Source organism: Schistocerca serialis, chromosome 1, assembly GCF_023864345.2.
Source record: "Schistocerca serialis cubense isolate TAMUIC-IGC-003099 chromosome 1, iqSchSeri2.2, whole genome shotgun sequence".
In the NCBI taxonomy this organism is placed as follows: domain Eukaryota; kingdom Metazoa; phylum Arthropoda; class Insecta; order Orthoptera; family Acrididae; genus Schistocerca; species Schistocerca serialis.
Window position 1 is genome coordinate 34,997,446 of NC_064638.1, and position 19,209 is coordinate 35,016,654.

At 38.3% G+C, this 19,209-nt stretch overlaps 1 protein-coding gene across 1 annotated transcript in view; it reads left to right on the forward strand.

Moving 5' to 3' along the window:
* Nucleotides 1-19,209, forward strand: part of LOC126461130 (target of rapamycin complex subunit lst8) — a 47,100-nt gene that overhangs the window by 22,915 nt on the left and 4,976 nt on the right. The window contains exon 7 of the mRNA XM_050095972.1: nucleotides 4,230-4,339. Coding sequence (XP_049951929.1) covers nucleotides 4,230-4,339 — 110 coding nt within the window. The remainder of the gene's footprint in view (nucleotides 1-4,229; nucleotides 4,340-19,209) is intronic.

The following is a 19,209-nucleotide window of genomic DNA, read 5'->3' on the forward strand; positions in this document are numbered from 1 at the left end:
AAGCATCTCATTTCCTAATCTAATTCCCTCAGCATCACCCGACTTAATTCGACTATATTCCATTATCCTCGTTTTGCTTTTGTTGATGTTCATCTTATATCCTCCTTTCAAGACACTGTCCATTCCGTTCAACTGTTCTTCCATGTCCTTTGCTGTCTCTGACAGAATTATAATGTCATCGGTGAACCTCAAAGTTTTTATTTCTTCTTCATGGATTTTAATACCTACTCTGAATTTTTCTTTTGTTTCCTTTACTGCTTGCTCATTGTACAGATTGAATAATATCGGGGAGAGGCTACAACCCTGTCTCACTCCCTTCCTAACCACTGCTTCCCTTTCATGTCCCTCGACTCTTATAACTGCCATCTGCTTTCTGTACAAATTGTAAATAGCCTTTCGCTCCCTGTATTTTACCCCTGCCACCGTTAGAATTTGAAGGAGAGTATTGTCAACATTCTCAAAAGCTTTATCTAAGTTTACAAATGCTAGAAACGTAGGTTTGCCTTTCTTTAATCTTTCTTCTAAGATAAATCGTAAGGTCAGTATTGCTTCACGTGTTCCAACATTTCTACAGAATCCAAACTGATCTTCCTCGAGGTCGGCTTCTACCAGGTTTTCCATTCATCTTTAAAGAATTCGCATTAGTATTTTGCAGCTGTGACTTATTAAACTGATAGTTCGGTAATTTTTACATCTGTCAACCCCAGCTTTCTTTGGGATTGAAATTATAATATTCTTCTTGAAGTCTGAGGGTATTTTGCCTGTCTCATACATCTTGCTCACCACATTGTAGAGTTTTGTCAGGATTGACTTGCCCAAGGCCATCAGTAGTTCTAATGGAATGTTGTCTACTCCTGGGGCCTTGTTTCGACTCAGGTCTTTCAGTGCTCTGTCAAACTCTTCACGCAGTATCGTATCTCTCATTTCATATTCATCTACATCCTCTTCCATTTCCATAATATTGTCCTCAAGCACATCGCCCTTGTATAGACCCTCTATATACTCCTTCCACCTTTCTGCTTTCCCTTTTTTGCTTAGAACTGGGTAATTTTCCTGTAGGCAGTATCTATCTTACCCCTAGTGATATAAGCCTCTACATCCTTACATTTTGTCGTCTAGCCATCCCTGCTTAGCCATTTTGCACTTCCTGTCAATCTCATTTTTGTGACGTTTGTGTTCCTTTCTGCCTGCTTCATTTATTGCATTTTTATATTTTCTCCTTTCATAAATTAAATTCAATATTTCTTCTGTTACCCAAGGGTTTCTACTAGCCCTCCCTCGTCTTTTTACCTATTTGATCCTCTGCTGCCTTCACTACTTCATCCCTCAGAGCTACCCATTCTTCTTCTACAGTATTTCTTTCCCCCATTCCTGTCAATTGTTCCCTTATGCTCTCCTTGAAACTCTGTACAACCTCTGGTTTAGTCAGTTTATCCAGGTCCCATCTCCTTATATTCCCACCTTTTTGTAGTTTCTTCAGTTTTAATCTACAATTCATAACCAATAGATTGTGGTCAGAGTCCATATCTGCCCCTGGAAATGTCTTACAATTTAAAACCTTGTTCCTAAATCTCTGTCTTACCATTATATAATCTATCTGATACCTTCTAGTATCTCCAGGATTCTTCCATGTATACAACCTCATCATACATTTCATCAATTTCTTCATCATCTGCAGAGCTAATTGGCATATAGACTTGTACTACTGTAGTAGGCATGGGCTTCGTGTCTATCTTGGCCACAATAATGTGTTCACTATGCTGTTTGTAGTAGCTTACCCGCACTCCTATTTTTTTATTCATTACTAAACCTACTCCTGCATTACCCCTATTTGATTTTGTATTTATAACCCTGTATTCACCTGACCAAAAGTCTTTTTCCTCCTGCCACTGAACTTCACTAATTCCCACTATATCTAACTTTAACCTATCCATTTCCCTTTTTAAATTTTCTAACCTACCTGCCCGATTAAGGGATCTGACATTCCACGCTCCGATCCGTAGAACGCCAGTTTTCTTTCTCCTGATAACGACGTCCTCTTGAGTAGTCCCCGCCTGGAGATCAGAATGGGGGACTATTTTACCTCTGGAATATTTTACCCAAGAGGATGCCATCATCAATTAACCATACAGTAAAGCTGCATGCCCTCGGGAAACCTTTTCATAGGTCTTCAATATTCCTGAATTTCTAGTGCCATTCCATATCCTTCACTGACTCTAGAGGGTGAGCTTTGTTATACTTTCGTAGATACTGTTAAAGTTTTGAAACTGCTAATCACGCTACCTTTCTCAACATCTGAAACTGGGCGGAGCTTTTCAATGCTCAAGAGAATTAAAATATTTCTATGAAATCCTATGAAAGAAGATTTCCTTAGTGCCTTAGGGATGCTATCCTGTGAAAAGTCATGTGTGTATAAAGTTGAAAATTTCAATGCAGCAGCGATAGATCTTTTTGCTAACAAGAAGGAACAGTGAAGGGCTCTGCAATACCATTGATACTAATTAGTTTGAACCTGTCTTCCCAAACTAATGGTGTTGCTACTTTTGGTGAATGCTGATAATTTGATCAAATTTGTTTCCCAATAATGGTCATATGGAAATCTGAACTGGTATTGCGAGAGTTTTATTCAAACCCCGTAACAGACCAACATTGGTCTCTGCAGACATTTCAAAATAAGAAAAGGAAAAAAAGAGCAAGTACATCACAAAGCAAAGCAGAGGAAACAAAGGATTTGCTAATGGCTACAGTGCAGTTGTTTGCTGAGGTTCGCAGTTTTGTAAATGTTGTAGTTCAGGCCCATCCTTTACCAGTATCTTACGCAACTATACATCAAAACACCCCACACTTAAGACGGTCAGGTAAAAGTGTCCATACATAATCTATGAGCAGTGAAGAATTGTGCAGTTGATATATGCGCCCATACATTTGTGTGTACGAGTGAGATTTTTGGAGTTGCTGTTGCATTTTATTTCTCATGCAGACATGAGACAAAAGATAGCTAAAGAAACCATCCTTGCACTCTCTCTCTCTCTCTCTCTCTCTCTCTCTATCTATCTATCTATCTATCTATCTACTTACCTGCCTACCTACTCATCTATCTGCTCTCTCTCAAAATCATTTACAAATGCTTCCTATCATGTTGTGTAGGAATACCGTATATGAAACTCTTGGTGTGTGTAAGAATAGCACTGGTGTAATAAGTGTGTATTTCTGTTTCCCTATACATTTTGTTTGATAGATTATATTATGAATTATTGACAGAAACCCCTAATACATTCAATGTTACCAAATGAAGTGTTCCTGAAGTGCCACCACCGATGAAATTCATCAGTGGTCGTCATTACTGCATAATGAACTCTTGTCTAACCCACACTTCTGTTTCTATCCTGTTCATTTTTGGAACACAACCTACCACCGCTTAAAGATTGAGGTGATGACACTTTCTGCAGGACCTGACCATCATTTTGCAGGACAATGCACAAGCACATAGAGTTACTGATTTGTTTGACTGATGGGGCTGCTAAGTGCTATACCACCTACTGCACTCCCCAGGCTTAAGCCCTCGTTAGTTCAACTCAATTTCTAAACTGAAGGAAACACTTCGTGGCATTCGCTTCAGAACTGCTACAAATTCGTCGGGCAATAGACCGCGCCACTCGAACTGACAACACAACTGACGCTGCTAAGAGTATCCTACGGCTTCAACATCGCTGGCAATGTTTTATACACAATGCTGCTGACTACTTTGAAAGTCTGTAAATAAATAGTTGCCACTATTAAAGTTCCAACCCTTGTACAATTCCTGTAAAAAAGCAAAATCCCATCAGCAATAGAGTGCTACTCCCAACCCCTTTTTTTAGGCCTAACATTTGACAGTGAAAAGAAAGTAACCCCTGATTTTACTTGATCCTGGTTGTCAGAGCATTTGAACAGTGATCAGAGGTCAATCCTGGCTTGATTGATCATTCAAGATGGAACAGTAGTGTACTATTTTAACTCCAAAACATTAACAGATACAACACATTTCATCCCCTCCTTGTTGAATCTTCCACTAGCAACATATAAAAGTTGTCATCTTGAATTCAAAGTACATTAATGAATATAGTCACTTGTCAAAAACAGTACAGAATGTACAAATTTCTCAGCAAGATTTTATATCTTATCTGTCATATAGAATGGTATTGGCTGCAGGCCCATTTGTGATGTTCCCTCTTGTAATTGTTTTTCAGCATCATCAGATGGTGTTGCCCGTTTATGGAATGTTCTAACGGGAAATCTTGAGAAGGTCTACTCAGGTCATCAAAAGGCAATTACAGCTTTGGCATTCCGTGATTATATAGTAAGGGATTAATTCCTTTGTATTTGATTTCACATTCAACAAATTACTATGTCTCTTTTTGTGCTTTTAATTTTGGAATTTTCTTGTATTTGATAAAGAAGATTATCTGGTGGCTGCTGCCATAGATTATGGTAAGATACTTTTATTTTAGTTTGCAGTACTGTACTAGTCTGAATTCAGTATTATTTATATGTTGTGGTGGTGTATATTAAAAATTTCTATTCAGTTTACAAATCATCATTTATTAATGTGTAGGGAAACAGTGCTTGTGAGTACACATTGAAAAGGTTTGTAAATATTGTTTGTAGAATAATTATATATGTTTGAAAAAATGTAATGTTATCTTTATTTCCATATAATGAAATATTTTATGTTTTATATATATGTGTGTGTGTGTGTGTGTGTGTGTGTGTGTGTGTGTGTGTGTGTGTGTGTGTGTACGTACCTTTTGGCTATTTGTTGGAAGAAATTGGAATGGACTTGCTGGAAATTATGACTTTTCTATTAGGAATGTTTAGTTACTATAGTTACTATAACATCTTGTAAATTACTTTTAAAGCCCCCCCCCCCCCCCCCCCCCCCCCCTGTTAAAAACAATTCAGTTATTCTAGAAGTTCTTATACCAAGTAAATCTTCAGAGACCCTTTGGTATTCCTTCTAAAAGCACGAAACATGTAAATAAAAGGTGCAACCAATATATATGCAATAGTCACTGCTTGAGCGACTTTAAACAGTGTCACACACTGTTTCACTTGACTAGTGGCTTTTGGGCCACATCACAAATGTAAAAAGTGAATTTGTCAGTTGATAATTCTATCACTGACTTCTGTATCCCAGCTGCAACATAAATGCTCAGAGTAGTTGAAGAGAATGCCTAACATATACATCAGTTAATTTCTCAGGTCTACCAGAGTGATGAGAGTGTTTAGTCCTCGACAGATATTTCCACATGATAACAACATTGTTAGTACTATGCAAGGAATCTCCTACTTGTGTGTTATCACTCTGATTGAATGCTGAAACTTCTGGTTCTTTTATCATACTCTGTTAATTCTCTTGGTTCACTCATTCTGCCACAAAAATTTCACTAATTTTAACATATTGTGCCAGCAAGTGTGTATTGTCAAATGCTTAGCCAGACATGGTTAAAGGTCTTTTAGTGTCATATCTGAAAATTTTCAGCCATAAATGAATCAAGTGTTGTGTTGCTGTTTCCATCCTAAGCAAGCTCTTCACTCTTATGCCACTTTCATGGCTTTCGTGTCACTTTCACTTCTTATTTCCTTAAGCAGCCAACCATTAGATCTCACAAGGCTAAGTGGAATTCCAGTCCAGACGCTTTCAATGCAGGAGAACGTATTGAGGTCAATCAAAATCAAATCTAGGTTCTCCCTGTCAGAAGTCAGCACTAATTAAGGAGGCAACCATAAAGTATAAGCTCATGATTCTCCTGGGGTCTATGCCCAACGCATGGGAATCAAGCTCTTTTCTGTATGTAAAAGATCTACCTTGATTTGGTATTTTACTGCAAACTTGGCTGTGAGTGTCAAATATATTAACAGTTCACAAGCATGTTATGTATTGTTATATTTAACAACAAAAACAATCAGTTTTGGGCAAAATAATTTAATTGGATAGATAAAAAGTCTACTTACTACGTGGCAGAAAACACAGACACAGACAGATGGGCAAGCTTTCGGAGCCAGTGGCTCCTACCAAGTGCGAGCAAAGGTCCCGAGTTCAAGTCTCGGTCCGGCACACAGTTTTAATTTGCCAGGACGTTTCATATCAGCGCATACTCCACTGCAGAGTGAAAATCTCATTCTGGAAACATCCCCCAGGCTGTGGCTAATCCATGTCTCCACAATATCCTTTCTTTCGGGAGTGCTAGTTCTGCAAGTTTCGCAGGAGAGGTTCTGTAAAGTTTGGAAGGTAGGAGACGAGATACTGGCAGAAGTAAAGCTGTGAGGACAGGGCGTGAGTCATGTTTGGGTAGCTCATTTGGTAGAGCACTTACCAGCGAAAGGCAAAGGTCACGAGTTGGTGTCTCGGTCTGGCACACAGTTTTGATCTGCCAGGAAGTTTCAGGATATTGTGTATTCCTAGTATACACCCTCTGACTATCCCATTCATCCTAACTGATAATTTGACAGTATATTACATTTGTCATTCCACAGGTGGCTCTCCCTTAGATAGTATATGTTTTGCAGTTACAAGGCTGCTGAGGTGGTGGTAGGAGGGCGCACAGGACAAATCTTGGAGCAGGCACGGTCACATGAATGGGAGCCATAGGGTAGGAGATGGATGCAGAAAGAGCATAGGGTCTGACAAGAATATTGCAGAGATTGGGAGGACGATGAAAAGCTGTTCTGGGTGTGGTGTCTATTGATGCTCAATTTTATTAGTGCTGGAGAGGAATTTCCATGTTGACCTCTCAGGTAATATGAAGTCTGTTTTTGTGTCACTCTCACTAAGCAGAAATGTCTTCCTACCTTTCTGTGTATTCCTTGTTACAGTTCTATTCAGTGTAACACTCATACAATCACTGATTCCCAGTTCCTTATGCTGACTGAGTCAGCTGTTTGTCCCCAGCAAAACCTAAGACGTTACCTTCACAGGTGAATACTTTGATAAATCACTCAACGTAATTTTCAGACAAGACATTTAGACCAATTTCACACAATTTGCTGTCCATACTCCCTGCCCTAATCACTCGAGTCTTCCAATCCATAACTAGTTAGTAGAACTCCCTGCCTAACTTTATAATAAGGCCAGGAAATTTAGTGAAATATTTTATATATTACAGAATGTTATGCATTTGAATCAAATAAATTATTTGTGTCTGATGGCAGACTGTGTTAATTATTTAGGTTTTTTTCAGAAATGATTGTTTGACAGAATAGTTAATAATTTAAGCTGTTAGTAATGAGGTGTATTGTATGCTTAAACTTTTAGAGATTCTTGTCAAATGTATTTCCAGCTGCACATGTGAAGAAACGCCAACTTTCAGTGTCTATATTATACTGTATGTCCTCCAATAATTGACTGGGAGAGTTAGTTCAGTCTGATGAAAGTAACGGCATTCCAGCTCTGAGAGGACCATGTTTGACAAAGCACTGTAGTATTCAAACAAGCCTTTAGGTCACAGGCAGCTGTGCCATATTCCTGATTTTTATATTTATCTTCAATGGCTGACAGTACGGTATTTGCATTGTGTGTTGTTTAGTGCAATGAGCAACAAGTGAGGAAAAAAAAAAAAAAAGGGCAGGAAATAATTTCAATTCCTGTTGTGGCATGAGAGGAGAAACAAAAGAGAGTGACATAAGGAAAAAGGAGATTATACAGGGTGTATCAAAAAGAATCATCCATATTGGCATGTATTTATTTCTGAAACTAATAAACACTTACAATGAATTTTGTTTTTTGATGAACGGGAAACTCAAAATGTTGTTTTTTTCATACCTTTTAATAGGTGTTCAGTGTGCCCCCCTTGAGACACATGGCATATGTCAATGCAGTATTCAGATTGTACCCTCACTGCAATAAGCATGTCTTGAGCTACAGCTTCCGCAGCTGCTATTATGCAAGGTCTCAGTTAATTCATTATTGTTGGTAAAGAAGGCACATAAACAGATCCGGTGACCTTGGTGTTCAGTAATGTAAGGCTGAACCATTTGGTTCAGTATGACCAATTCATCATTCAGTAATCCTTTGATTTAAAAATTCCCACACTTCCAAATGCCAGTGTGGTGGGCCTCATCCTGTTGGTAAATGAAGTCATTCGAATCTGTCTCCAACTGTAGGAAAAGAAAGTTCTAAAGTATATTGAGATATGTGCTTTCTGTAACAGTGTTCTCGGCAAAGAAAAATGGGCCATACACTTTTTCCTATAAAACTGCACAAAACACATTAAATTTTGGAGGGCCGCTCTCATGTTGCAGAAGTTATGTGGTTGTTCTGTACCCCATGTTCTCACATTATGACGGTTCACCTTTCCATTTAAATGGAATGTTGCCTCGTCGCTAAACACTAAGTGTGAAAGAAAACTGTCATCCTCCATCTTGCCAAGAACAAAATTGCAGAACTCCACACATTGTTGTTTGTCACCTTCATGAAGAGCTTGCAGTAGCTGAATTTTGTGTAGTTACATGTGTAAACGTTGACACAATGCATGCCAGACAGACATTGGGGGAATGTTGAGCTATCGAGCTGCATGGTGAACAGATTTCTATGTAGTCATTGAGAAAGTGTGGCAGATGCGTTCAATGGCTGTGTCAGACACTTGGGGACAACCCAGTGATTTGCCTTTACATTAACAACCTGTTTCTCAGAATTGTTCATGCCATCATCTAATTCTCTGTGCTGTAGGAGGATCCAAACCATACCTAGTACAAAAGTCATGCTGAACAGTTATTACTGACCTGCATTGCACAAAACATAGATACAAAATGCACACACTGCTGCTACCTAATTGGAACCATGTAAAACTTCAGAGTTTGCTCTTTCCAACAGTAAGTTGTTCACTCACATATCTCAACATATCAATTAAGTTTTTTTTTTTTTTTTTAAATCAGATGATTCTGTTTTATACACCCTGCATTTTTGCAAATGTTAAGTTCACCATAATGTGTTTAATGGTATCATGACATGTTGTTGCTGAAAAACAGTTTGTTTCAAGGATTGTAATAATAACAGTAAACAACATAGCAATCTAAGAAAGTGCATATTAATGCTTGATAAAATATTGATTCAAGAGGCAAATTAAAAATGTAAAGGTTAGAAATTGTAGAAGAAAAATAATGAAGAAAGTTTCTTACCAGTGAAATAAGACAGTGTGTGAAACAATATGGCACTTCTTCTGTGTAGAGGTGGTGGTAATAATATGAGTATTATTAATAGTAATAAGATGTTTATTTATGTTTGGGATAATGTTGCTTGCAAAGGAATTCTGTTAACTATATGGTATTCTAACCAAGCACTGGAACGGTTCTTTAATCAGACACTTCATGACCTGATCCACTGAATATTATCAGGTACTTGGGCTCTTAGTAGATTTTTTTCTTAGAAAAGTAAATAGGTGAGTGTGATTTTTTTATGCAAACTCACTTATAGTTTCTTACCGTGGTATGAAGAATGACTTGATTGATGTATTCTTTAGTGCACGGTAGCCACATTGTATTAAATTTTGGTATTACAACATTAGTTTTTCACTTTTCCTGCACTGTATGTCTAATTTCTTCAAACACTGTTTATTTACATTCTATAATTGCAAATTTTAATACCACAACATACTTCAAAAATTCTTGTTATCATGCAGCAGAATTTTATTTTTGACTGTGTTTTGCCTATCAACATGTATCAAAAATTCTTGAAGTGACAATGTGACAGTTACAATTACACACTAAGTAACATTTTGTGAACATCCTTTATCATAATCTTGAACTTGTAGTAGATTTTTCTTCCCGTTGCTCGAATGTGGAAGATTATCATACTTGTACTGCACATCCACCTCCAGACTCACTGATGCAGTTTGCTAAATGGAAGAAGTAATAGAATTTATTTCAGTGTTGTGCTTAGAATGTTACACTAATCATATACTCAATGAAAAAAATCAGTGTCTGAAAATAATTACATGCTCAGCGATATAATGGACTAGAAAGTTACCCACCTCAACTGCATACTCATATTTACAGAATCAATTGCAAAGTTGAACATGTGTATATAATCTCTACAGCATGTAAATTAAAGCACTACTGAATTGTGTAATCCATCTAGGCTAAGAAAATAAATCAAAATTAAAAAAAGAAAAGAAAAAGAAGAGTGAAAAATATTACCTTTATGCAAAAAGAGAAAAATAACTTGGATGCTCACATTAGTGACTTTGTGATGGAATGACAAATTTTGCTGCTTTAAACATTCAATTGTGTCTGTACACTGTGGCAAGTTTCATTAAAATCATTCATCTGAGTGATAGTGGATGGTTAGCTTACTACTCTCATGTTGCTGCATGGAGGACACTGATGACAGAGCTCCTGCATATCTTCACAGAAGATAACATTCAGAAATAATGTGAGGAGTGGAAGGAACAACGCAGTTCTGTGAACTCGGGTCACTCCTACTTTAAAGGTGAACACCACTAATTCAACATTTTTTGGAAGTATAAAGATTTCTAGAATCAGTATTGTTCTTTTGGGTCAGACCTTCTACACAACATTTTCTGGGAGAAGGAAAGGACTTTTGTAGTGACTGCTGATCCATTGCCTCTGAGTTGATCCATGTCGGCATACCTTATCACAGCCTGAGAACAGAGTTCAAAGTTAATGAACAGTTGCACATAAATACGCTACAACAAACTGGCCATTAGTTTATGAGCAGTCCTGGCCTTGATTCATGCACTGATTTGGCTGGAAAAGGTGTCATAAAGTGATTGTATCATCTCCTGAGGCAAGCTGGCCCTGGCCACAAGAGTACTTCAATATTTTGCAGACAGTTCATAGAGACACGTGCCTCTTGTTGATAAGCATTGTCCTGCTGAAAACTGTCCGCACAGTATTGTCCCGTGGGAGGTAACACATGAGGGGCCAAGAATTCCATGATATATAGTTGTGTCATCAGATTTCCCTCAATTACTACTAGTAATGACATGAAGCCCTACCTGATGGTTACCCATACCATGATGGCAGGAGTAATGTTGCTCTGCCTCTCCAAAACATTGAATGAATAGGCTTTGTCTCCAGGTCACTGCCACACACACCAGTGATGGTCATCCTGGGCACTGCAGAACTGTGATTCATTGCTGAACACAGTGCGACACAGTTTACCAGCAGTCACTGCTTCCCGGTCGTGCACCACCCCACATGTAACCATTTGTGCTGTGGCATTAATGGCACCCTTCACATGAGGCCGGGTGCTGCTAACTTACGACCAATGATGGAGTATGACACAGAATTTGGATAGATTCCATTACTCGCCCTCATATGGCAAGCATAAATATGAAGGGGCTAAATGTGCTTGGTGCACGATACAGAGAGTCTCGCTTGTGGTCAGATGTAATCAGCCAGAACGCTGACGACAATTATGCTTGCCCTCTCATTCCCGTGCAGTCCATAACATCAGACTACTGTCACATCCTAATGCTCCAGAAATCTGGATATTGCACGATTTGACCAGCTGATCAACTGGAGACACACATTAATTCCTCTTTCAAGCTCTATCAGGTACTAATAACACTGCCTCATGTGAGTATGCAGCAACTCTTGTGTCTTGTCCAATGATCATTCATCACTGGACACTGTTCGTGTTCTTTGTAGACCCTACCAGGTCTGGGAACAACACAAAATGTGAACTAAAGAACTAATGCGCTCTGGTGGCTGCTGTTCTAGCTGTTATAGAGAGTGGAAACTCTAATCATTTACATATTCACCAATAGTACATACGTATACAAATTTGCATTGATATCCAAGTGTGACTTTGATTGCTTTACTTTTTTTGTCAGGCACTTGAAGTGATCTTCATATCTGGCAGTGCTGTAAGTAAGTGAAAAATATGGGGTTACAGCATGACCTGTATTTCATCTTAACTGTAGTTTCATAACTAACTGGGTTGCGAAACTAGTTCTCAGATCAGACAGATCAGGATTTTCATTAATCACCTTGTACTCATTACATTGCAACATCTCAGGCTGTAATCAGTGATGCCAGTTCATGTCTGTGTTTCTTCACTGATTTTATCCCCATCTCTATTCATTTCATTTCAGCAGGATAAGACACATACAAAACTGCTCAGAGAAACATTTCTTCAGACCTTTTCCTTTGTGTCTTATGCTCAACAAAGCATTGTCATGTAATGAATGCTAGTGAATGTTTAAACATCAGGAGTTGTTGACCAGTTTGTTGGTGCTTGGTAAGGAGATGGTTCCACTGTCCTTATTTGGTTTCAGCGAACATTTCATTGTACTGGTCCATTTTGGACAATTCTGCAGGTGAGTACCAAACACAGATTTTTGGTTGAGGTTTGGTCCTTGATCAGACATCCAATATTACTTGTCACTTGAAGTGATCTTCATATCTGGCAGTGCTGTAAGTAAGTGAAAAATATGGGGTTACAGCATGACCTGTATTTCATCTTAACTGTAGTTTCATAACTAACTGGGTTGCGAAACTAGTTCTCAGATCAGACAGATCAATATGCACCTAGTAAAACCCTGTGACACTTTCAAACCAACCTGCACCTTGAATGCTGCTCCCTTTAATTATGTTTGTGGTAGTGACACGTTAACTGTAAATGGAAATAAGGAGAATGGTTAACTCTTTGGAGACAGGTACTTAGAAGAATATTGGGCCTGGAAATTGGCCATCTAAGGTGTTACATAAGGTGCTATTTGCACATATGTAATTTATGTATCTTCAAGAGTAATACATACAAAAAAAGGACCAAGCTTCAACATTTATTTTTCATATTTTTCATAGATCTTTGAAAGATAACAAATTTTAAAATAACGATGACAGAAAACACAATAATCCTCCCAAGAAAAGGCACTTTCTTCCTCTTGAGCTTCCAGAATTTCTTGGTCATTCAACAAATGTGATGTAACTGTAGCAGAATTACAGAAAACTGCTTGACTTAATGAGTAGGTGCATAAAATTAAGTCAGTGTGATCCTATTGGCTCAGCCATTCACGATAGCAGCTGTTATGTTTGCTAATGTTTCTTTTGAAGTAATTCTAGAAATGGATAAGAGACAGCAGCATCAATCAAGTGTCAAGTCTCAAGATTTCCTTAATTCTTCTCATATAAAATGAGTCCAGTTTCTGAGCAATAGGTGGCCTGCAAGTCATGGACATCATGACCCAACCTATACCTGAGTGTGGTCTTTTTAGCAACAGGTTGTGGCCTGAGCTATGCTTGGACTTGGTCTCCAAAGTTTTAAACCTCTTTTTACAGTGACACCAATGAGGAAACAAGGCAAGTACATTGGTCAACAGCATACAGTCTTCAGCAAATAAGGGACTGACATCTGTCATTATCTTGACAAGCTGTTTCACATTTCTCCAGGTAATTTAACCCAAGTGAAGTGGAAGATGCTGGACTCAGGTTTTCAGAGAGTATGGTTGACATCCTTACCTAGCCAACATGGTATAGGTCTTAGGTAATTCCTTAAATCATTTGAGGCAAATGACAGTATGGTTCCTTAACATGACATGGCCACTTCTTTCCCACCATCTTTATGCATCTGAGTTAGTGATCTCTCTCTCTCTCTCTCTCTCTCTCTCTCTCTCTCTCTCTCATGTTATCTGTGCTATAAGACATCAAGCTCTAAACTTCCCTTCTCTTCATTCTTATCAGTTTAGAAGAAAGGTACCAGTTTTGTAATTTCAAAATAGTTTTCTGTAGCTTTTTACTAACTAATCCTGGTTAAAATACTGAAGTGCCACAAGAAAAAGAAGAGAACAAATAAAAGAAGAAATGCAAGCTTGAATATTTAAATTTTGAGCTTTGAAATGGTTCACATGTAAGAGAAGATAGAATAATCTTTATTGTACTCTTGATGTAGATGAGATGTGGGCAGCCTTTGGTGACCTGCGGGCCTCATTCACATAGTTTTCTTAAGCTCTCTGGCCACTTTGTCACATGACATGACATCAGTGCTCCTTGCACATAAAGTCAAAACTGTAGCATACCAGATGTTAATGTTGATGGGGAAAACACACCAATATGAATGGCACCTCTTTCCCAAAAAGCCATGCTGGCAAATTATGCTGCAAAAATGTTTTTTTGGGGAGTATCTACATTCATTTTATGTTCACCACATCTTCAGATGTTTACATTTATTTACGAATCATGAACATTGTTTCTTTACTTACAATGCTTCAAAATTTCCATTGCAAAATTCTGTGGTGCCTTACTGTCTCTTCCTTGAATTTTGTCCACAGGACACATTGCAACCAATTGTGGATCAGATCCAGCCCGCAGACCACCAGCTGCTCACCAGTGATGTAGACAATAAAAGTCACTCTACATTTATTAAATTTCTCGGTTTTGTTGTTGTTGTGGTCTTCAGTCCTGAGACTGGTTTGATGCAGCTCTCCATGCTACTCTATCCTCTGCAAGCTTCTTCATCTCCCAGTACCTACTGCAACCTACATCCTTCTGAATCTGTTTAGTGTATTCATCTCTTGGTCTCCGTCTATGATTTTTACCCTCCACACTGCCTCCAATACTAAATTTGTCATCCCTCGATGTCTCAGAACATGTCCTACCAACCGATCCCTTCTTCTAGTCAAGTTGTGCCACAAACTTCTCCCCAATTCTATTCAATACCTCCTCATTAGTTATGTGATCAACCCATCTATCTTCAGCATTCTTCTGTAGCACCACATTTCGAAAGCTTCTATTCTCTTCTTGTCTAAGCTATTTATCGTCCACGTTTCACTTCCATACATGGCTACACTCCATACAAATACTTTGAGAAACGACTTCCTGACACTTAAATCAATACTCGATGTTAACAAATTTCTCTTCTTAAGGAACGCTTTCCTTGCCATTGCCAAACTACATTTTATATCCTCTCTACTTCGACCATCAGCAGTTATTTTGCTCCCCAAATAGCAAAACTCCTTTACTACTTTAAGTGTCTCATTTCCTAATCTAATTCCCTCAGCATCACCCGACTTAATTTGACTACATTCCATTATCCTCGTTTTACTTTTGTTGATGTTCATCTTATACCCTCCTTTCAAGACACTGTCCATTCCGTTCAACTGCTCTTCCAAGTCCTTTGCTGTCTCTGACAGACTTACAATGTCATCGGCAAACCTCAAAGTTTTTATTTCTTCTCCATGGATTTTAATACCTACACCGAACTTTTCTTTTGTTTCCTTTATTGCTTGCTCAATATACAGATTGAATAACATCGGGGATAGGCTACAACCCAGTCTCACTCCCTTCCCAACCACTGCTTCCCTTTCATACCCCTAGACTCTTATAACTGCCATCTGCTTTCTGTAAAAATTGAAAATAGCCTTTCGCTCTCTGTATTTTATTCCTGCCACCTTCAGAATTTGAAAAAGAATATTCCAATCAACATTTTCAAAAGCTTTCTCTAAGTCTACAAATGCTAGAAACGTAGGTTTGCCTTTCCTTAATCTTTCTTCTAAGATAAGTCGTAGGGTCAGTGCCTCACGTGTTCCAAGATTTCTACGGAATCCAAACTGATCTTCCCTGAGGTCGGCTTCTATCAGTTTTTCCATTCGTCTGTAAAGAATTTGCATTAGTATTTTGCAGCAGTGACTTATTAAACTGATAGTTCGGTAATTTTCACATCTGTCAACACCTGCTTTCTTTGGGATTGGGATTATTATATTCTTCTTGAAGTCTGAGGGTATTTTGCCTGTCTCATACATCTTGCTCACCAGATGGTAGAGTTTTGTCAGGACTGGCTCTTCTAAGGTTGTCAGTAGTTCTAATGGAATGTTGTCTACTCCAGGGGCCTTGTTTCGACTCAGGTCTTTCAGTGCTCTGTCAAACTCTTCACGCAATATCATATCTCCCATTTCATCTTCGTCTACATCCTCTTCCATTTCCATAATATTGACCTCAAGTACATTGCCCTTGTATAGGCCCTCTGTATACTCCTTCCACCTTTCTGCTTTCCCTTCTTTGCTTAGAAGTGGGTTTCCATCTGAGCTCTTGATATTCATACAAGTGGCTCTCTTTTCTCCAAATGTATCTTTAATTTTCCTGTAGGCTGTATCTATCTTACCCCTAGTGAGATAAGCCTCTAAATCCTTACTTTTGTCATCTAGCCATCCCTGCTTAGCCAGTTTGCACTTCCAGTTGATATAATTTTTGTATTCCTTTTTGCCTGCTTCATTTACTGCATTTTTATATTTTCTCCTTTCATCAATTAAATTCAATATTTCTTCTGTTACCCAAGGGTTTCTACTAGCCCTTCCTCGTCTTTTTACCTATTTGATCCTCTGCTGTCTTCACTATTTCATCCCTCAAAGCTACCCATTCTTCTTCTACTGTATTTCTTTCCCCCATTCCTGTCAATTGTTCCCTTATGCTCTCCCTGAAACTCTGTACAATCTCTGGATCTTTCAGTTTACCCAGGTCCCATCTCCTTAAATTCCCACCTTTTTGCAGTTTCTTCAGTTTTAATCTACAGTTCATAACCAATAGATTGTGGTCAGAGTCCACATCTGCCCCTGGAAATGTCTTACAATTTAAAACCTGGTTCCTAAGTCTCTGTCTTACCATTATATAATCTGTCTGATACCTTTTAGTATCTCCAGGGTTCTTCCATGTATACAATGTTCTTTGATGATTCTTAAACCAAGTATTAGCTATGATTAAGTTATGCTCTGCGCAAAATTCTACCAGAAGGCTTCCTCTTTCATTTCTTACCCCCAATCCATATTCACCTACTATGTTTCCTTCTCTCCCTTTTCCTAATGACGAATTCCAGTCACCCATGACTATTAAATTTTCATCTCCCTTCACTATCTGACTAATTTCTTTTATCTCATCATACATTACATCAATTTCTTCGTCATCTGCAGAGCTAGTTGCATATAAACTTGTACTACTGTAGTATGCGTGGGCTGCGTGTCTATCTTGGCCACAATATTGCTTTCACTATGCTGTTTGTAGTAGCTTATCCGTACACCTATTTTTTTTTATTCATTATTAAACCTACTCCTGCATTACCCCTATTTGATTTTGTATTTATAACCCTGTATTCACCTGACCAGAAGTCTTGTTCCTCCGGCCACCGAACTTCACTAATTCCCACTATATCTAACTTTAACCTATCCATTTCCCTTTTTAATTTTCTAACCTACCTGGCCGATTAAGGGATCTGACATTCCATGCTCCGATCTGTAGAATGCCAGTTTTCTTTCTCCTGATAATGACGTCCTCTTGAGTAGTCCCCGCCCGGAGACCCAAATGGGGGACTATTTTACCTCCGGAATATTTTACCAAAGAGGACGCCATTGTCATTTAATCATACAGTAAAGCTGCATGCCCTCGGGAAAAATTACGGCTGTAGTTTCCCCTTGCTTTCAGCCGTTCGCAGTACCAGAACAGCAAGGCCATTTTGGTTAGTGTTAAAAGGCCAGATCAGTCAATCATCCAGACTGTTGCCCCTGCAACTGCTGAAAAGGCTGCAGCCCCTCTTCAGGAACCACACATTTGTCTGACCTCTTAACAGATACCCCTTCGTTGTGGTTGCACCTATGGTACGGCTATCTGTATCGTTGAGGCACGCAAGCCTCCCCACCAACAGCAAGGTCCATGGTTCAAGGGGGTGGATTTCTCGGTAGAATTGCTTAATGAAACTAGTGGCTTGGATAGTAATCAGAGTAGAATACAAATGTTGATGTGATGCCAGACTGTATCTGTCCATTTATCAGTGGAATAGAAGTTGTAGTTGTGATTGTAATAGTGGTGGTGGTGGAGGTGGAGATGGTAGTAGCAGTTGTATTATTATTATTATTATTATTATTATTTCCTTCACTTTCTCAGACGTTAAGTCCGGTTAAAAATGGAGTGACGCGGACCTTGATCAAGCATCACTTCCTTTTAACTGTATAGTATGTGTTATATTGCATTTAGGAACTTTCGGGTAATTGAACATGTATCAATGATTACGGATTTCTGTAGTTGTATATATATGTTTGGATGTAGCTGTATTGCATTGATGTACTGGTGGATATTGTGTGGTATGACTCCTGTAGTTGATAGTATAATTGGTATGCTGTCAACTTTATCCTGATGCCACATGTCTTTGACTTCCTCAGCCAGTTGGATGTATTTTTCAATTTTTTCTCCTGTTTTCTTTTGTATATTTGTTGTATTGGGTATGGATTTTTCGATTAGTTGTGTTAATTTCTTCTTTTTATTGATGAGTATGATGTCAGGTTTGTTATGTGGCGTTGTTTTATCTGTTATAATGGTTCTGTTCCAGTATAATTTGTATTCATCATTCTCCAGTACATTTTGTGGTGTATACTTGTATGTAGGAACGTGTTGTTTTAAAAGTTTATGTTGTAAGGCAAGCTGTTGATGTATTATTTTTGCGACATTGTCATGTCTTCTGGGGTATTCTGTATTTGCTAGTATTGTACATCTGCTTGTGATGTGATCTACTGTTTCTATTTGTTGTTTACAAAGTCTGCATTTATCCGTTGTGGTATTGGGATCTTTAATAATATGCTTGCTGTAATACCTGGTGTTTATTGTTTGATCCTGTATTGCAATCATGAATCCTTCTGTCTCACTGTATATATTGCCTTTTCTTAGCCATGTGTTGGATGTGTCTTGATCGATGTGTGGCTGTGTTAGATGATACGGGTGCTTGCCATGAAGTGTTTTCTTTTTCCAATTTACTTTCTTCATATCTGTTGATGTTATGTGATCTAAAGGGTTGCAGTGGTGTAGCCGATGTATTTATATGAGTGATTGCCTTGTGTATTTTGCTAGTTTCTGCTTGTTCTAGAAAGAATTTTCTTAAATTGTCTACCTGTCCATAATATAGGTTTTTTATGTCGATAAATCCCCTTCCTCCTTCCTTTCTGCTTAATGTGAATCTTCCTGTTGCTGAATGTATGTGATGTATTCTATATTTGTGGCATTGTGATCGTGTAAGTGTATTGAGTGCTTCTAGGTCTGTGTTACTCCATTTCACTACTCCAAATGAGTAGGTCAATATTGGTATGGCATAAGTATTTATAGCTTTTGTCTTGTTTCTTGCTGTCAATTCTGTTTTCAGTATTTTTGTTAGTCTTTGTCTATATTTTTCTTTTAGTTCTTCTTTAATATTTGTATTATCTATTCCTATTTTTTGTCTGTATCCTAGATATTTAT